Genomic DNA, 21,082 nt, shown 5'->3' with positions numbered 1-21,082 from the left:
GGTCATCCTTGAAATTCCTATTTTAAAATTGTCAACAGATTATAAATGACAAGAGGAGATATTTGAATTGGAAATGAAAGAGGACTCTGACTAGTGGAATCTTAGACCAAGTGGACTAAGCAGATATGAAATAGTAGGAAAACATCTAGTGAAAGTGAACTATTAGCTTTCCATACACACAGAAGGAAGGAAAAGAATTTATTTTAGAAACAATAATTATTGATTGATCATGGATTGATAATTTGTTGAGTAATCTCACTTGTAGATACAGTGGTACCTCGGGTTAAGTACTTAATTCGTTCCAGAGGTCCGTACTTAACCTGAAACTGTTCTTAACCTGAAGCACCACTTTAGCTAATGGGGGCCTACCGCTGCCACCGCGCCGCCAGACCACAATTTCTGTTCTCATCCTGAAGCAAAGTTCTTAACCTGAAGCACTATTTCTGGGTTAGCGGAGTGTGTAACCTGAAGCGTATGTAACCTGAAGCGTATGTAACCCGAGGTACCACTGTAAATGTTAATATATTGTACGTGCAGGAATTGGCAAGTGGATAGCTGATGGCTGAGGATAATGAGTTAAAAACAACAACAAAAAAAGCAATATAAGGTTAATCGCAAGGAATGGGGTGTGAATTAGAAATAACTAGGAAACTAATGCAGCAACAGGAGGAAACTATGAACACATCAACAATGGAGTGTGGGAAACCAATTTTTGGAAAAATTGTATTAAATGTGCTTTAATTTGTGGTTGATTTGGAAAAAATAATGGAAAATCAATAAAAGCGGTTTAGCCTCAAATAATAAATAAAAATAAAATTCCACTGGCCAACCATACATACATTGAAATGGACTTTATAAAATGATGCTTAGCAAATTTCAGCAACAGAAAAAAGTGATACTTTGAGCTGATGTACATATGCAGCAGAATCATCTGGTGCAGCCTGCACAGTGCAAGGGGAGGTACTCTTCCTGGACTATACCTGCAGCTAATCACCCTCACATAAAAACGATTAATGAAGAAGCGTATGTTAGAACCCTTCTAGTTTATGTGTTAATCTTCAATATGCAGGGTGTGGGATAACTAGCCTCATATAATCAACATGCTCAAGTCTAGTTAATGCATGAAGGGGTTAATACCATAAATTAAACTGTCCTCCTTGGCTTAGCTATACCCACTTCCTGTCACTTTGGGAGAAACTAGGTAATCAAGCCTTTGTTCTTCCCCAGTCTACCTGAGAAGCACAATATATGAAGAGGTTTGAGCTGGTTGCTCTGCATGGCGCTCACAAGCCACTTGAGTTCCTATAACAATAATTTAGCCACTTTGTAACTAAGCCAAGTTTTACTGCCTGTGCAAGTTTCTGAAACACATGAATTTGGCTTTGGAGAGTTTGTAAGTAAACTATTTCTTAAAACTTACTTTTCCAGAACGCGGCAGCTAGACTGGTGGCTGGGAGCGGCCGCCGAGACCACATAACACCGGTCTTGAAAGACCTACATTGGCTCCCAGTACGTTTCCGAGCTCAATTCCAAGTGTTGGTGCTGACCTTTAAAGCCCTAAACGGCCTCGGCCAGGTATACCTGAAGGAGTGTCTCTACCCCTGAGGTCCAGCCCCGAGGGCCTTCTGGCGGTTCCCTCACTGCGAGAAGCAGAGGGTCTTCTCAGCAATGGCACCCTCTGTGTGGAACGCCCTCCCATCAGATGTCAAAGAGATAAACAACTACCAGACTTTTAGAAGACATCTGAAGGCAGCCCTGTTTAGGGAAGCTTTTAATGTTTGATGTATTACAGTATTTTAATATTTTTTTGGGAAGCCGCCCAGAGTGGCTGGGGAAGCCCAACCAGATGGGTGGGGTATAAATAATAAATTATTATTATTATTATTATTATTATTATTATTATTATTATTGTTTTGGGAGAAGAGGGAAACCTTGGAAAGAAACTTTTTAAGGGGACATTCTGCAACTCACTTTAGAGGGCAGACATATTTTAAAGGTATAACAGCCTATATCTTTTCTCTTACCAAAGCCAACACAGGGATTGCTTGTTTTTAAATGGAACATTCACATATCAAGAAGAGTTTGGATTTGATATCCCGCTTTATCACTACCTGAAGGAGTCACAAAGCGGCTAACATTCTCCTTTCCCTTCCTCCCCCACAACAAACACTCTGAGAGGTGAGTGGGGCTGAGAGACTTCAAAGAAGTGTGACTGGTCCAAGGTCACCCAGCAGCTGCATGTGGAGGAGCGGAGACGCGAACCCAGTTCACCAGATTACGAGTCTACAGCTCTTAACCACTAAACCACACCAGCATTTTGGAGCAGTACATTAAGGAAAGGTGCCTGATATCTCACTTTGGTGCATGTATAGTAGATGTCCTCTTAGAATATTCAAAATGCTAGAAGTGGAAGGGACTCAAAAGCTCACACTTCCAATATTTTGAATATTCCTTATATAAAATTATTATTTGAATAATAAAATTCAACACATATCTGACGTAAAGTTCCACCTCTAATATCAAATATTTTTAGAATGTCAATTAATTTTCACATTAGTGTTCTTACTTAGCAGAAGAACATTATAGAGGGGGGAGAGAAGTGGATCAAGGTCTTTCTTAGCAGGCAAAGCTAGTCCCATTATTTTGTGGATTATCACCAGTGGCCTTCAAGTGCCAAGAATGAAGTAATGGCTAAAAAAGCCAATGCAATTCTGGGCTGCATCAATAGGAGTATAGCATCTAGATCAAGGGAAGTAATAGTGCCACTGTATTCTGCTCTGGTCAGACCTCACCTGGAGTATTGTGTCCAGTTCTGGGCACCACAGTTCAAGAAGGACACTGACAAACTGGAACGTGTCCAGAGGAGGGCAACCAAAATGGTCAAAGGCCTGGAAACGATGCCTTATGAGTAACGGCTAAGGGAGCTGGGCATGTTTAGCCTGGAGAAGAGGAGGTTAAGGGGTGATATGATAGCCATGTTCAAATATATAAAAGGATGTGACATAGAGGAGGGAGAAAGGTTGTTTTCTGCTGCTCCAGAGAAGCGGACACGGAGCAATGGTTCCAAACTACAAGAAAGAAGATTCCACCTAAACATTAGGAAGAACTTCCTGACAGTAAGAGCTGTTCGACAGTGGAATTTGCTGCCAAGGAGTGTGGTGGAGTCTCCTTCTTTGGAGGTCTTTAAGCAGAGGCTTGACAGCCATATGTCAGGAGTGCTCTGATGGTGTTTCCTGCTTGGCAGGGGGTTGGACTCGATGGCCCTTGTGATCTCTTCCAACTCTACGATTCTATGATTCTATGATTCTAAGGGCCCTCAAGCGTGACAGTAAATAAGGACAAAATAAAAACAAAAAGTAGTTTTCTAAGGAGAAGGGAACAAACTCTTGGGGGAATGAATTTACACATGCACAATTCCTTTTTATATTGCATTAGCCATATGCAATGATATTTTTCTAGAAAAAGAGGTGCCGGAACTCACTATGAACACTTCTCTTGCTCTCTTATACAGTGGTTCCTTGTGTTAAGTACTTAATTCGTTCCAGAGGTCTGTACTTAACCTGAAACTGTTCTTAACCTGAAGCACCACTTTAGCTAATGGGGCCTCCTGCTGCCGCCGCGCTGCCGGAGCATGATTTCTGTTCTCAACCTGAAGCAAAGTTCTTAATCTGAGGTACTATTTCTGGGTTAGCGGCATCTGTAACCTGAAGCATATGTAACCTGAAGCGTATGTAACCTGAAGCGTATGTAACCTGAGGTACCACTGTAACAGCAATGGCTCCCACCTAAGAGGGACCGGAACTGAGTTCCGGTGAGTTCCGGCTGAAAAAAAGTCCTTGCCCTTTATGAAAATATTAATCTATTTTTACATAAATAATGAAAGGAGATCTAAAATGTTGTTTTTGAACGGAGCTTACTTGCTTCTCTTTTATCTTGACACACTTCTTTAGTTACGCGAGTTAGAATACTTGGCAGATCTGTGAAATTCGCCACAGAGTATATCCTGTCAGAGTCATCAGTTATCTCCATGAGTTTTGCCCGGTCAACCTTTCCCACTCCAATAGCGTGAATCTCGACACCATCGGCAGCCAGAGCTCTTGCACTGTCAGCAACAGGGTCATCGGAGACTCCATCTGTGATTAGCAGCAATTTGGGCACGACGACGTGTCTAGGTATTCTGCGTCTTGTGGAGTTGAAGAAGGCCTTCACTCCTTTGAGAGCCTCTCCAATGAATGTATTACCACCTTTCATCATTGTAACGCTAAGAATTTTTTCTTGAAGTTCTGGTTTGTTCTGATAAGCGCCCAGACCAAATTCTTCTTCATATCGGTCAGCAAATTGGGCCATACCAACTCGCACATTGTCATTATAACCAATTAAATCAAGCAGGTTTTTCAGGAAGACCTTCATCCTCTCGAAGTCTTTTGGGGGTATACTTCTGGAACCATCAATCAGGAAAACAAGATCAGCTTGGATCACACATTCTGCAAAGGGGGAAACAATGTAAACCAAGATTTTTGTATTAGTATTGCAAAAAAAGGCGAAAATAAAATTCACATAGAATAACTTATTCCATGAAGGTTATCAAGTCCAGTCCATCAAAAGCTGTCTATTAAAAAGAGATGTCAATAGCTGCAGTAAGACTTTAAAACCATACGGTACCACCTTCTGCTGTATACTGAAAACCAAACTGAATGTTATTTTCCTCCCTCCCTCATTTAAGGAACAACAACAGAACCAACCATGACAAGTTTCTAGCCCAAATAGAAAAAGTGAAGGTAAGGGGAGGGGGACCCTTAAACTTTGAAACCTCTGCTCTTTTCCAGCTGAAAACTTGACATATCTCTGAGCTGCTCTTTCAACCTGCATCAAGAAGATGCAGGTAACCTCCATATAATATCTCATTTGGTGGTCTTCTGTGAGCTTTCTGAGGCAAACCGGCAGACAAAAATAGATCTCTATTGCATTTCAATGGGTCTTGATGAAGATGGCAAAGGAAGGCTAGTGGGGAATTTTTTCTTAGTTTGGTAAAAGAGGTGTTCTATGGTTTTACTTTGCATGCGTTCAGATGAGTGCTGTGCTCAGTCGTGTTTTCATTATTCTGTGATGGGGTTGCATTTCCTGGGCTTCAAAGGAATCAACAGATTTAGACGCACACACATCATGTACAGTCCTTCTATCAAAGTTGACTGGGAGTAAAAGGTGAGAAAAAGAATATTCAGCATGAAATCTAATGTAGGAAAGTCAAGTTTCCTAAAAGTTATTTTAACAGAGTAGAACAGGGCATGACTAAACAGTTGAGGTCCTGATGACCAAAGCTCAAGGCTCATGAGCTGCCCTGAAATCTACAGATCATGGTCAGTGTGTACATTTATAATAATAATAATAATAATAATAATAATAATAATAATAATAATGGCTAAAGGAAGGAATAATAATAATAATAATAATAATAATAATAATAATAATAATAATAATGGCGGCTAAAGGAAGGACTAAAATATAATGTAATTACAAATGGGTGAAGTGAAATTATCACAAGTCCATTATCTTATAACTGACACAACAACCTTTTGAAAGAAAATGGGCAACTGGGGAATTGCCATGGAAAACTTTTCCATTTCCCAAATGTCTCTGGAAACACCAACTTTAACCACACTACATATATGAGGATAGGCTGTTTCACACCTACTACCGAAAAGCAACAACACGTAAACACAACAAAAGAGTAAGTCTGCACTTTACCTGGCCTTGAATTGTTGCATAGGTTATCTGATAATTTCTTGGATATGTTTTGCAGTCCTTCGAATGTGTCCACAAAATACTGGTTTTCTTCTGATCCAGCCATAGTCAAAAGTTCATCAAGTTTGGCTTCTTTTATCCCAATGGCCAAGATAGTAATTTTATCATCCCGGAGTTTTTTAGACACTTCATCAAGTCTTTCTCTATCGTGGGATTCACCATCGGTTATGACCATAAGAATTTGGGAAACGCCCCTGTGTTTGCGGCTGCCCCTTGCCTCAGTGAAAAGAGCTTTTGAATGTTCAAGAGCCTCAGCTGTGTATGTATTGCCCCCTAAATGTGTGTCACTCCTGATAGCATCAATGACTGCTGATTGTGTACTGTGGTCATCAAGATCAAACAGAATGTGTGGATCATCTGAATATTTGAGAGCTCCGAACTGAACAAGCTCCTTGCCAACATTAGATTTATTCACAATGCCAATCATGAAGTTCTTCATGAGATCATAGTTGTAAGGACCAATGCTGCCAGAACTATCAATTACAAATACTATATCCAAATGCTCTAGCCTTTTGCACTCTGAAAGCAAATGAGAAAAGATACCATCAATATTCATTAGTCATATTCAAACACCTTGTTACTCTTAGAAATGCAAGTTGATTGCACATGGCAAAGTAAAGAATGCAATATTTCTCATTACTGCAATTATGAATGTGTTCATCGCGATGGTGCCAATGTTATATTCTGTATTTACACAGAGTGCATGAAGTATGCAACATTGTGAGGTAAGTTGGATGTGTGTGCAAGCAGGTGGGTCGCCTGAGATGAAAAGATGTGCTTGCCAAATCCACCCAGTGAATTTGTGGCAACAAAAAGTCACAATAGGAGCTTCCCAATTTGTAGCACAGTTAGCAACATTGCACTCCAATATCTGCAAATTTAGAAAATTGCTGTGTACATAATAATTCTATCTTTAGCCATAAAATATCTGTATTTCTTTACAGACCCATTATAGAGAAGATTCAAGAGCCCTATTTAAGAACCATTGAAGTGGTACATGATAGCATTAGGTCTATTTGTAAACTATCATTTCAGTGCAGTAAATGATGCATGGAAGATCCTAGTATGACAAGTGAATAAACACAATGCAGTTAGAAATGTACTGTAGCTGAATCGGTGAAAGCTCAACACAGACATTTTGCGGGATTTGGGCCACTTTCCTGTATCAAACAGCCTCAGCAGTAAAAGTGAAATACAAGCTGTCAGGGAACTGCCATCGGAGCCAGAGGGTGAGGGAGGGCTCCAGAGGGATTCCGGAGAGCGTCCCAGGAAGGAGAGAAGCAGCCCATCTTTTGGGGAAGGAAATCAGCGTAGCACCAGTGGAGAAGGGGGGCAGATGGGGGAATCGGCGAGGTGGCTCCATGACTCCTTGCCAGAGACCAGCGGGGAGAGCACGGGTCCTCTGCTGCCCACACCCTCCCTGCGCAGAAGGCTTCCGCGCAGGGAGAGTAGGCGGAGACTAGCCGTCAAAGAGATTCTTTGCTGGAAGAAGTTCAAGAAACGCCCACTGACGGATTCTGCCAGCGATTGAGACAGCCACGGGCGAGTGGCTGTCCGGACAGAAGAGGTTCACTCAGGCAACCCAGCCAGGTGTGGCGCCGGTTTACGCACGAGGAACCCCTAGAACCATTACACAAGCGATCTACTTTACAAAGTTATGGTCTGGATGAAAAGGGTAAATTGATGTTGCGTTTCATCCAGGACATTAAAAAAGACAGCATAAGGCAAAACAACTGAAGGTGGGGAAATATTGAAAGAGGCGCACCTCTCTAGCAATAAAGAAAAGAAAAGAAAGGTAAAGGACCCCTGGACGGTTAAGTCCACTCAAAAGCAACTATGGGGCTGCGGTGCTCATCTCACTTTTAGGCCGAGGGATCCAGCGTTTGTCCACAGACAGCTTTCTGGGTAATGTGGCCAGCTTGACTAAACTACTTCTGGCACAACGGAACACCGTGATGAAAACCAGAGCGCACGAAAACGCAGGTACCTATTTATCTACTTGCGCTGGCATGCTTTTGAACTGCTACGTTGGCAGAAACTGGGACAGACCAATGGGAGCTCACCTTGTCACAGGGATTCAAACTGCTGACCTTCTGATCTGTAAGCCCAAGAGGCTCAGTGGTTTAGACCACAGCGCCACTCACACCCCCTACCTCTCTAGCAGAACTGCCACAGAAATATATGATGGGGGCATAAAGGTAAAGGGACCCCTGACCATTAGGTCCAGTCGTGACTGACTCTGGGGTTGTGGCGCTCATCTCGCTTTATTGGCCGAGGGAGCCGCCATACAGCTTCCAGGTCATGTGGCCAGCATGACTAAGCCGCTTCTGGAGAACCAGAGCAGCTCACGGAAACGCCGTTTACCTTCCCGCCGGAGCGGTACCTATTTATCTACTTGCACTTTGACGTGCTTTCGAACTGCTAGGTTGGCAGGAGCAAGAACCGAGCAACGGGAGCTCACCCTGTCGCAGGGATTCAAACTGCCGACCTTCTGATCGGCAAGTCCTAGGGTCTGTGGTTTAACCCACAGCGCCACCCACGTCCCCCGATGGGGGTATAATGAAATGTAATTTGACTTATACGCCCTAAAACTGAGTTTTAGATTATCTTTCTACTGGAAGATAGCATTTGAAGCACTGCCATCTTGCTGCTGCAGAACACTCTCTCTCTCTCTCTCTCTCTCTCTCTCTCTCTCTCTCACACACACACACACACACACACACACACACACACACACACACTGTGCATATGTACCCAAGAGCAATAGAAACAGTACTTACCCTCTTCAGGGTTGCACACACCAAACCTGAGCTCATTCTGTACCTTATTCAAAACATCAAAGTTCTCGACGTAAAACACCCTCTCAGGTTTCCCACTGATCTCTTCGAGCTGAGTTTTATTGGCATTAAAAACGCCAACTGAGTAGATTGTGATGCCTTTATCTCTCAGGGCTGTGGCTGGAGTTTTCACCTCATCTTGTGCTTCCCCATCAGTGATCAGGATGAGAACTTTGTGGACGCCAGGTCGTGCCCCTTTGGCAGCCTCAAAATACTTGGCAATATTTGCCAGTGCTTCTCCAGTGAGTGTGTTGGCTCCGATAAGAGACATATCCCCAATAGCGTCAATGATATCATTCTTTGTCAAGTACCTATTGAGGGGAAACTTTTCTTCGGTTGTGCCACTGAACTGCACAGCACCAACACACATTTGTTCTGGGCCAATGTTAGATTTTTTCACAAACTCTGCCATGAAGTTCTGCATTTTTGCAAAGTCCTCAGGGTGTATGCTACCAGAGCTGTCCACTAGGAACATGACATCAACCTTCCTCACCTCACAGGCTGTGGAAGGAAAAGCAAGGATTGCTCAGGTTAAAAGAAATACATTTGAATTAGGCCAAATTCATTGCTTATGTGGTTTCAGCAGAAAAGAAACATGTTAAAGCAGGGCAGATCGAGGACATTTTGTTGCTTGAGGTGGAGCAGGAAATTGCACCCCCTTTCCCCAAATTGAGTTTATTTTTTAAATTTATTTTACAAATAATAGTAAACTGCTTCACAGCATGCAGTCACGGAAGCAGCCTACAAGTTGCATACCCTGTAGTGTCTAGTAGTTCCAACCAGAAAATAGGTTCTGGAAGCAATAAATGTTCATGAAAATATTGATGCAAAAGGACTTGGGTTTGCTTGACAGCATTGACTCGAAAACTACAACTAATCCAGAATGGCAACATGGGAATGGGCCTTTTCTGTAGTGGCTCCCTGTCCTTGAAGAATGCAGCAGCTAGACTGGTGACTGGGGGTGGCCACCGAGACCATATAACACCAGTCCTGGAAGACCTACATTGGCCCCCAGTACGTTTCTGAGCACAATGCAAAGTGTTGCGCCAGTGGTGTAGCGTGGGGGGTGCCAGGGGGGCCGGCCGCACCGGGCGCAACATGGGCGGGGGCGCACTCGCACTAGCAGCTCTCTGCCCCTACTAAAATCCACGGGTTAGGGAGCCCGCGCTCGCTCGGCTTGGCGAGGAGGTCGTGGAAGGGGGAGAGCGAAGCCTTCTGCCGCGGGCAAAAAAAGGAGAGGAAGCCGGGCGGGTGGGCTGGCTGGCTGGCTGGCGGGGGTCTGGCTGCGCCTGCTGCTGCCGTTGCCGCTGCTGCCGGGCTTTGACAGCTTGGCGAAGCGGAGGGAGAGGAGCTTTATGGTAATTGCAGCTCTCTCTCCACTGGCCGCGCCGAGCCGGGAGTCTGGCAAGGGGGCGGGAAGAGACTTTCCCCCCTTTTTTCCACCTCGCCTGGTCAAAAAGGAGAGCGGAGTCTCCTCAGGGCGCCCTCAGGCAGGGCAGGGCAAGGCAAGCAGAGCGAGGAGGAGAGAGGGGGGGGAAGCAGCCAGGAAACGCCGCGGTGTGGAGGGGGAATCAATTAAGGAGAGAAAGCGAAAAGCCTTGGAGAAAGGGGAAAAAGGAAAGAAAAGAGGCAGCTCCGGGAGAGCGCGGGGGAAAGAGAAGCCTCGCTGCTGCTGCTTGGGAGAGTAAATTACTGTACTCGCCGTGCCCCGGGTTAGGGGGTGCAAATTACTTGCCTTGCCCCGGGTTAGGGGGCGCAAATTACTTGCCTTGCCCCGGGTGCTGATAACCCACGCTACGCCGCTGTGTTGCGCTGACCTTTAAAGCCCTAAACAGCCTCGGCCCAGTATACCTGAAGGAGCATCTCCACCCCCATCATTCATCCCGGACACTGAGGTCTAGCTCCAAGGGCCTTCTGGTGGTTTCCTCACTGTGAGAAGTGAGGTTAAAGGGAACCAGGCAGAGGGCCTTCTCGGTAGTGGCGCCCGCCCTGTGGAACTCCCTCCTGTCAGATGTCAAGGAAATAAACAACTATCTGACTTTTAGAAGACATCTGAAGGCAGCCCTGTTTAGGGATGTTTCTAATGTTTGATGTTTTATTGTATTTTTAATACTCTGTTGGGAGCTGCCCAGAGTGGCTGAGGAAACCCAGCCAGATGGGTGGGGTATAAATAAAAATATATTATTATTATTTTATTATTATTATTCTGTTTATGGAAAGAATTACCAAGGGAATTTCTCTTTACCCTTTTCATTGCATATGTCCCGAAAAACAACATTTTTTATTTTTTCCAAGGCTTCGTACTGTTGCACAAAGTAAACCCTTGACGCTGAGCCCGCAATATCAAACAACTCTTCTTTGATGGCGTCTTTCACTCCAATGGCGTAAATGTTGACATTTGCCTGTCTCAGCAGCTGAGCAGCTACCTTCACGTCGTCATGTGCTTCCCCATCCGTCAGCACAATGAGGTAGCAGGGAACATTGCCGCGACACTGTTGTCTTGTGTCCTTAAACAATGGCCGTGTGAAATTTATAGCTGCTCCTGTATTTGTTTCTGGTAGTGCTCTATGTCTGATATGATTCATTTCTTTTTCTAAACTGATGCGGGTGGTGTGCTGACCAAGTCTAATTGGTAAGATAGTATTTTTTGAATACTGAACAACTCCAAATCGAACATTATCAGGTCCTATAGTAAACAGCTTAATAGCTTCCATCACAAAAGTCTTCATCTTCTTGAACTCATCGACACGAATGCTTGACGAATCATCAAGGAGAAAATAAATATCAGCCCTTTCTGTCTCCATACATCCTACAAGAATATAGAGAGATTTTATGTCAGTAGAGGTCAATTCAACACAGTCTGGGTGGGGACCTGCAGCCCTCCAGTGTTGCCGGACTCCAAGTCCCATAAGCCTCAGTCAACATGGTGAGTGGACAAGGATGATGGGAGTTGTAGTTAGGCAATATTCAGAGAGCCACAAGTTCCTCATCCTCACGTTGGACCCGAAAGATAAGCATTGGACTTGCATGATAATATTCAAAGCCATGCAGGCAGAGGGCCAAATGCAGACAGAGTTTGTGGTATCAAAAATATGGTAGGCAGAATGTTTAAAAAAATGAAGGCAGAATATATATATATATATATATATATATATATTTGCTTTCGTATATATATATATATATTAAAAAAGGAGAAAGGAGAAAACATTTATACAGGTTAGTTTTTCACAGTTCAGTGGTCTTTTCAGAGTCTTGCCAGAGTGGTGCATGCTCTAGTTATCTCCTGCTTGGACTACTGCAATGCGCTTTACGTGGGGCTACCTTTGAAGGTGACCCGGAAACTGCAATTAATCCAGAATGCGGCAGCTAGACTGGTGACTGGGAGTGGCCGCTGGGACCACATAACACCGGTCCTGAGAGATCTGCATTGGCTCCCAGTACGTTTCCGAGCACAATTCAAAGTGTTGGTGTTGACCTTTAACGCCCTAAACGGCCTCGGTCCAGTATACCTGAAGGAGTGTCTCCACCCCCATTGTTCAGCACCGAGGGCCTTCTGGCAGTTCCCTCATTGCAAGAAGTGAGGTTACGGGGAACCAGGCAGAGGGCCTTCTCGGTAGTGGCATCCACCCTGTGGAACACCCTCCCTTCAGATGTCAAAGACAACCTGACATTCAGAAGACATCTTAAGGCATCCCTGTTCAGGGAAGTTTTTAATGTGTGACATGTTAGTGTATTTTTGGTCTCTGTGGAAGCCGCCCAGAGTGGCTGGGGAAACCCAGCCAGATGGGCGGGGTACAAATAATAAATTATTATTATTATATTATATTTGAAACCTCAAAACAAAGAGCTGAAAGACCAAAGCTAGGACCAGATTGCGTCAGTGTCTTTACCTGATTTGAGCTGTGTTGTCATTGCAGGTTGGATATAGAGTCTGTATTTTATTTTGTTGAAGAGTTTCTTGTGAAACGTCCTGTCCTGTCCGGGCAGTTCGGAAAATTGTTTCAGTTTGATAATATTCTGTTCTGGCGGATCTGACACAATCTGAGTCAACTGAGTGGCGTCTGCTCTTTCAGTGGCGATGGCAAAGACAGTCACACCAGCCCTGCTAATGAGAGAAGCTGCCCCTCTTATATCGTCATCCGAGGGCCTGTGGGTGATAATGGTGGCTACCTTCTCTACACTCCTTCTCCTGTCGGCAAAAACACGTTTTGTGGTCATATTAATGGCAGCACCCAAATGAGATTTCCCTTCTTTAGGGGAAAAGCTCCTAATTTTCTGAAGAATGTCCGTTTTCTTCGTTTCGTCTCCCAGAGAAGTTAATACTTTGGCCTCCGTGCTGTACGTCACGATGCCCATCCTTATGCATGCTTCCTTCACGTCAAGAGAGTTTACTGTGTTTTGCAAGAATTCTCTGATATGTTCAGCGTTCGTCTGTGAAACAGCCTCATCCACAATAAACACGACGTCTGCAATTGAGTCCTCACGGCACGTCAGAGCTGGGGGGGGGGGGGAATAGCACAGCGTTAGTAATCCAACTCCCCACCGCACAATTTGTTTGCTCAAGTTTTTTCCCCCTTCAAATAATATTTATTATTTTCAGTAGGTAAACATAATAAAAAAGAAGAGATTAACAATAATAAAGACAAACAAAAAATAGGAGAAAAAAAAGAAAAAAGATACATGCAACATATTACCACTTAATTAATTAAAATTAAGTACCATCCATCTTCATAAACATAGTATTTGACTTCCTCGAATCTTTTCCATCCGAATTTCTTAGTAATTATATGTAGCAGTTTCCAGTATTAGTGTTTCAAAAAACCATATTGCAGTCCTAATCATATTACATAGCTTTCCTTATCGTACATTTTCTTCTTTATAAATTTAATTCCATTATAATCCTAGGCCTAATTGTTTCTTTCAAGTGGTTACATATCTTTAATATTACAATTTTTATTCAAATAGTCTTTAAATTTATTCCAATCTTCCTGGTGTTCCTCTTCGTTCTGTCGCGGATTCTCCCGGTGAGATCAGCCAGCTCCATAAACTCCATCATCTTCTGCTCAAGTTTTTTAAGTGCACAAAGAATGTTCTGTGGTCCTAGGCATTCACCGTCTCCTGAACTGCTTTGGGAATGTGCTTAGCAAAGCCATTTCTGCCATTAGGGGGGAGAGACTTGCTGAAGCCCCCCTCCCTCCACCAGGAAGAGAATCGAGTTGCTCTGTCTTGGGAGGATAGGGGTCAGCAAATGGGTAGCCAGCCCCACTGGTACCATCTCCAGGGGGTCCTGGGGACCCACAAAATTTTTGCTGTGGGTGCCCAGCCTCTGCCCCTCCCACCGCTGCCCCCCACCTCTGCTAGCATTCTGATGGCAACAAACAGTTGCATATTGTTTTTCAAGCTAATAGGATAATTGTGAATCTGCTTTTCACCGTATGCCTGAAAGGTTCAAATCCCCCAAGTTACCTTTCAGATTTCTTATCAGGGAGACCAGTTCCATTCTCCTAAGAAAGAGCCAGGTGAGTTGTGCAGTGTCTCTTTAAGGGACAAACATTAAGGGAAGTGTGAGAGGATTGATAGGAAAATGCTTTCACTGTTGGATGCAAAGTCTGAGAGAGGGGACAGAGAGGGGGGCTAGACATGCTGTGCTGGCAGTAAGTCTCGCCGATTCAGGCCAAGACAATCAGCAATCGGGACATTATTCCGCCAAGCTGTTTTCCTGCTCTTCTTATAAGTCAGAAATTTCTGCCCTGCAGCTTTGAATAAATAGTTGGTGCATTTCCATCTGGGGTGATATCCAGCTAAATTTCAAGAGCAGACCCATCGAAATTAATGGACCTAACTTAGCTATGCTCATTTATTGAAATGGAACTACAGTGGTACCTTAGTTCTCAAACGCTGAAAACCCAAAATTAAGTGTTCTGGTTTTTGAACACTTTTTGGAAGCCGAACATCCGATGCGGCTGTCAGCTATTGTTTCAGGGGCGCCTGCACCAATCAGAAGCTGTGCCTTGGTTTTCGAACATTTTGGAAGTCAAAGGGACTTCCGGAATGGATTAAGTTTAGCACTTTTATTTTTGCTATTTATTTTTGCATTTTTGCTTTTGAGGCTTTTTTGCTTCATTTTTGTGTGTGACTGTGTGGAACCCAGTTCAGCTACTGATTGATTGATTGATTGATTGATTGATTGATTGATTGATTGTGTGACTGCGAAAATGGATTAAAGCCCCCCAGACTGTGCTATAAAATAAATAAGACAGTATTCTAGATAATAAAAAAAATTAAAAAATCTTATCTTCACTGATGATAGTCATTGTTTGGATGGGGGGCTTTAATTCATTTTCGCAGTCACACAATCAATCAATCAATCAATCAATCAGTAGCTGAACTGGGTTCCACACAGTTTTCATTTTATGGATCATTTAAATTGCTGTTTTAGGGGTTGTTTTTAGAAGTCTGGAATGGATTAATTTGTTTTGCAACAACATGGCAGGGGCCATGCTAATCTTCTCTGTATCGTTCCAATTTTAGTATAAGTGCTGCTGAAGCGAGCCAGGAACTAATCTCAGATGCGGAAAAAGCATGTTCCCCTCTTTATTTTCAACTCTTTTGGGCGCAGGAATTTAACCTTAATTATTTACAATTTTTGTTTGTTTGTTTGTTTAAGAAAGAAGGGTTTTTTCGCTGGCTAGGTTCAATTCTAATCCTTCTAACCTCCTTTGGGGTAGGTTTGCGGGTATGGCAGAAGGAGATAGGATCTGCCCATGTGATGTCCACCTGGTGGAAACTCTAGCTCACATGGTCCTTAAATGTAAAATGTATGATGATCTCCGCCAAAAATTTTTAGACCATCTATGTATTCCATAAAGAAGGCTGATCGCTGAAGAATTGATGCTTTTGAATTATGGTGCTGGAGGAGACTCTTGAGAGTCCCATGGACTGCAAGAAGATCAAACCTCTCCATTCTGAAGGAAATCAGCCCTGAGTGCTCACTGGAAGGACAGATCGTGAAGCTGAAGCTCCAGTATTTTGGCCACCTCATGAGATGAGAAGACTCCCTGGAAAAGACCCTGATGTTGGGAAAGATGGAGGGCACAAGGAGAAGGGGACGACAGAGGACGAGATGGTTGGACAGTGTTCTCGAAGCTACCAGCATGAGTTTGACCAAACTGTGGGAGGCAGTGGAAGACAGGAGTGCCTGGCGTACTCTGGTCCATGGGGTCACAAAGAGTCGGACACGACTAAACAACAACAACAAAATGTATTCCAACATGGAAATGAGAGACAGAGGTTATACGCTTCTTATTACAGGGGAGAGACCAGGAGCTCACCAAGACAGTAGCTAAGTTCCTCTATTTGTTTTTTCCCCGCCGAAGTACGCTGCAGAATCCTGCCCTTGCTGGAGACCCACAGAGATGAAATAGATTGCTCACCTCTTCTTCCCTCTGGCAAATGAATGTACTGTCCTTCGGCCCCACACACTGCAGCCCCAGTGTCATTTTAAAAATATATACATTAGATATATACGTGAAGTTAATGTATCGTCTAGGAAACATTCACATCATACATTTCAAGCACTGTGAGACCACTTTCAACTGTCATGGTTCCCCTGCCTCCGAGAATTCTGGGAACTGTGGTTTGTTAAGCCTTAAAGCGTTGTTAGGTAAAGGTAAAGCTAAAGGGACCCCTGAGCATTAGATCCAGTCGTGGCCGACTCTGGGGGTGCGGCGCTCATCTCACTTTATTGGCCAGCATGACTAAGCCACTTCTGAACTAGAGCAGCGCACAGAAACGCCGTTTACCTTCCCGCCAGAGTGGTACCTATTTATCTACTTGCACTTTGATGTGCTTTCAAACTGCTAGGTGGGCAGGAGCAGGGACCGAGCAACAGGAGCTCACCCCGTCGCGGGGATTCAAACTGCCAACCTTCTGATCAGCAAGTCCTAGGCTCTGTGGTTTAACCCACAGGGCTCCCCATGTCCCCCTCAAAGAGCTACAATTCCTGCAGTGATTTAACAACCGATCCTTCATCCCAACGAATGCTGGGACTTTAAACTTTGTGAGGAGAACAGGGGTTGCTCAACAACTCTCAGCACCCTTAGCAAACTACCGCTCCCAGAATTCTTTGGGGAGAAGCCACGGCAATGTAAAGTGGTATCATAGCGCTTCCAAAGTTTGGTGCGAATGCGGTTTGGGATTTTCTGCCCCATATTTCTGAAATTCTGCTTCCTTGTTTTCTTTACCTTCTGGAGATACAGGACCAACGGTTCCTGTGACATTTTTTGTCACCCTTGGAGGTGCAGGCGTTGGCGTGGCCGTGAAAATCTCCATTTGTGCTGCCTTTCCAATAACTTTAGACATGTTTTGAGAAAACGCTAGGAGATCCCTTGGTGTACCAAATTTATAGTGGAATGGAGGAGTAGCTATTGACTGCAGCGCTTGAGGCAATGCCTCCTGGATTCCTAACGCGATTATTTTTATCCCATCCCGCCTCAGTCGGCTTGCTGCTTCTTCCACAGGATCATCTGACGTCGCTGAAGTTGTGACCACCACAATCTGGTTTCTGTCTTTTCTCGGGCTTCTGAAAAATGTCTCATGGACCCTTCGTATGGCGTTCCCGGTCCTTAAAGGTCCACCTTTGAATGAAACCTTTTTGAGTTGGTTCATCATGGGGTTCTTTGCTTTATAGTCATCCAGCTGGAATTCAACCTTCACTTCATCGCTGTATTGCACGAGTGCAATTCGATACCTGTTTGGGCCAATTGGGAGACTGTTGATGATTCTGTTAATGAAGGATTTCACAGTTGGAAAAGCTCTTCTCCCAAGGGCATCAGAGCTGTCGATCAAAAGGACAATATCTGCAGATTCAGAGGCTGAGAAAGCAGAAAAGAAAAACTTAGTGCATAAGCTTATCAGGGCTTTACACAGACAATAAGCATACCTTCCAACAAATTGAAGGTAAAAAAACAGGACACCATCTTCCAGGACCACAGCTTCTCATTTTTTCTTTCTTGTGAGAGGACGGCGGCCATTTAGGGTGCTGTGATCTCTCATGATTCCCCTCCCCAAAGTGTTTTGGGGGGACATAGTGCCCCAAAACATGCCTTTTGGGGCACCACACAAGATCGTGGCCCCCAAAGTGCTTTTCTTGTGGGAAATCACAGCATGAAATTGCACGAGATCACGGTGCCCAAAATGGCCGCCATTTCCCCCCCTCATGATAAAAAATAGGTTGTCCTGGTTTTTCTGGGACAGTTGCAGGGTATGAATAAATAAAAAGAAGTGAAACCCGAATATGTAAAAATTATACAGTTTATCATGAATTCTCTTTTATTTGTTAATATTCTCTGATGTCAGAAATATACCAATAAATCTATTGCTCTTGTGAACTTGTATCCTCAATTTATTGTACTTTGTATTTACACTGAAATTGCTTTAGTCTTTCTTGTAAATTGCTCTAGAGAAATGAAGGGCAGTGTAAAAATATCTTGAAGAATTAAGTGCATCAAATGTTATAACATGCCTCACATTTCCCTGCGGTCACACTTTGTCCTCCGAATTTACACAACACACAAACAAAACTGGCTTGCTGTTGTCTGCCCCTGAATCCTTGTCTCATTAAAAATAATTTAATATTAAGGATAATAATGATAATGCCAACTATACATATGCAGTTTTCTAAAGTTTCACATGTAGCTATCCCAGATCTGGCTCAATATATTTTGGCACCTGAGGCAAAAAAAAAGAGGGGGGGTGCAGTGCCCAGGGAACAACAGACCCGACCATTTCCTCTCTATGAGTGCGAGGAAACCAGCATTCTCTCCTATTGTAGAGATGGCATCGAGGGAGGGCTGCCAAGGAGACAACAGATCCGGCCGTTGCTGCCAATGGTGGTGGCAACAGCAGATGATGCATTCCTTGGAGGCCAGATCTGCTGCTGCCCCTGCGAATCCTGCCGCCCGAGGCACCTCACCTTGCCACATGGGTGAGCCGGCCCTGAACTCCGTCTCTCTCTCCCCCCCCCCGCTGCAAACCTACTACCAAATATCTATTTGAAAGTAGCTTATGATCTAAATTGCCACCAGACTGTAAGGATCACTGAGAATTTAATAAAATTTATATAATTTTCTAAATTACATTTCAAAATATCCATTTAGACAACCTTAAATCAGTGACTTCCCTTCTTTTTCCGTGGTTCATTTTGCATACCATACATCCCTGCATATTTAGAATTAACGAAACCATTCAATAATCCATTGTTACATCCATCAAAACTTATTTACACCGTTGAATTTATCTCAATGCTACCAGCGTCTTTAAATAGACACAATTGAAAATTGTGAAAATTGTGTTTATTTAGAACCGCTGATCTTAACACAAAATATGACATGCTACATTTTTTAAAAAGGATACTGAATTACCAGGTCTCTGTGCTGTAGACGTCTGTGCTCCGAGAGTAACCAGAAGAAAAATTAGAAACATCTTCATTCTGTGCACAAATGAGCCAGGAAAAAATCTGGAGGTGGGGGAGACATCATAATCACATTCATTTCATTTCATTTCATTTCATTTCATTTCATTTCACTGATACCAATTTTTCCTCCAAGGAGTTCTAGGTGGTGTACAATACGATACGATATGATACGATAATCTTTATTGTCATTGTCCCATACAGAACAATGAAACTGAAAATCTACATCAGACATTCAGAAACCCAACAAGCCTGCTATCCCAGCTATCCTAGCCTGTTTAGCCCCCTAAAAACTCTGATACCCCATAATTAAATACAATATACTCCCATAGAGACTACCTTAAAAAGGTAAAGGGACCCCTGACCATTAGGTCCAGTCATGACCGACTCTGGGGTTGCAGCGCTCATCTCGCTTTACTGGCCGAGGGAGCCAGCGTACAGCTTCCGGGTCATGTTGCCAGCATGACTAAGCTGCTTCTGGCAAACCTTCCAAGCAGTGCACGGAAATGCCGTTTACCTTCCCGCCGGAGTGGTACCTATTTATTTACTTGTACTTTCTGGTGTGCTTTCGAACTGCTAGGTTGGCAGGAGACTACCGTACACCGCATTTAAAACCAAAATTGCATTTGAATAGAAACTGTTTCTCAGGCAGCTAGTTCTAGTCTTTATAACCCTGTACCTTCTTCCTGAAGGCAGAAGCTGAAAGAGATCATTTCTGGGGTGCGCACTATCCTGCACTATCTCTGCAGCTTTCTTATGGCACCTGGAAGCATAGATTTGATCCAAGGTGGGAAGAGTGCACCCAGTTATTCTCTCTGCAGTCTTTACAACCCTGGACAACATTGTTTTTTCCTTGACCACGCAGCTCCCAAACCACACACACAGACCATAAGTTAATACACTCTCAACACTACAATGGTAAAATGCCATCAACAGGTCCTTTGAGAGATTATTTTTCTGAAGGATTCTCAGAAAATATAACCTCTGCTGTGCTCTCTTCATCAGGTCTTTGCTGTTTTCTCCCCAGGTTAGGTCATCTCTCAACTCCATTCCCAGAAATCAAAACACCGAGACCTGTTCTACACATTTCCCCTCAATAATAAGTGGCTGAATATTTAATTTACATTTCCTAAAATCCACAATAATCTCTTTTGTTTTCTTTAATGTAAGGAGTAAGTTATTCATGGTTCTCCTCCTCCTCATTGCATCCTCACAACAACTCTGTAAAGGTGCAGATAGGTAGCCGTGTTGGTCTGCCATAGTCAAAAAAAAAAAAAAATCCTTCCAGTAGCACCTTAAAGACCAACTAAGTTAGTTCTTGGTATGAGCTTTCGTGTGCATGCACACTTCTTCAGATACACAGTAAAGGTGGTTAGGCTGAGAGGCTGTGACTAGCCTGAGGTCACCCAGTGTCAGAGACTGGCTAGATGAGGAGAAGTAGGGGACAATGCCTGACAAAGAGGGTGAAAGGTCAAGGGTGAAGGGCCAAGGGTGAAGGGTGAAAGATCAAGGGTGAAGGGTGAAATGTCAAGAGCGAGTGGTGAAAGGTCAAGGGTGAATGGTGAAAGGTCAATGGTCAGAGGGTCAAGGCTGAAAGGTCAAGGGTCAGGAGTGAAAGGTCAAGGGTAAAAGATCAAGGGATATGGGTGGAATGCGAAGGGTGAAAGGTCAAGGGTGAAAGGTCAATGATGAAAGGTCAAGGGTGAATGGTCAAGCCTGAGGTCACCCAGTGTCAGGGACTGGCTAGATGAGGAAAAGTAGGGGACAGTGCCTGACAAAGAGGCTTTCAGGGCGAGTGCAGAAGAAGATAGTATGGATCCAGGTTTGTGGTGATGGGAAACAGGACAAGGGACAAGGGTGAAGGGTAAAGGTCAAGGGTGAAGGGTCAAGGGCGAATGGTCTGGGGTGAAGGGTGAAAGGTCAAGAGTCAAGGGCCTCTTCAGTCCAGTCCCTGACCAGAAGAAGAAGAAGA

General features: G+C 43.8%; 1 protein-coding gene across 1 annotated transcript in view; it reads right to left on the bottom strand.

Moving 5' to 3' along the window:
• LOC310828278 (collagen alpha-6(VI) chain-like) overlaps positions 1-21,082 on the bottom strand; it is a 79,572-nt gene that overhangs the window by 43,268 nt on the left and 15,222 nt on the right. The window contains exons 3-9 of the mRNA XM_083705465.1: positions 19,061-19,155; positions 16,883-17,512; positions 12,530-13,135; positions 10,885-11,448; positions 8,583-9,140; positions 5,746-6,321; positions 3,918-4,484 (exon numbers count right to left, since the gene is read on the bottom strand). Of these exons, the coding sequence (XP_083561591.1) occupies positions 3,918-4,484; positions 5,746-6,321; positions 8,583-9,140; positions 10,885-11,448; positions 12,530-13,135; positions 16,883-17,512; positions 19,061-19,127 (3,568 nt within the window). The 5' untranslated portion in view covers positions 19,128-19,155. The remainder of the gene's footprint in view (positions 1-3,917; positions 4,485-5,745; positions 6,322-8,582; positions 9,141-10,884; positions 11,449-12,529; positions 13,136-16,882; positions 17,513-19,060; positions 19,156-21,082) is intronic.

The sequence above is a fragment of the Podarcis gaigeae genome, assembly GCF_964106915.1.
Source record: "Podarcis gaigeae genome assembly, chromosome: 12".
NCBI classification, from domain to species: domain Eukaryota; kingdom Metazoa; phylum Chordata; class Lepidosauria; order Squamata; family Lacertidae; genus Podarcis; species Podarcis gaigeae.
This window is presented reverse-complemented; position numbering and strand designations above follow the sequence as displayed.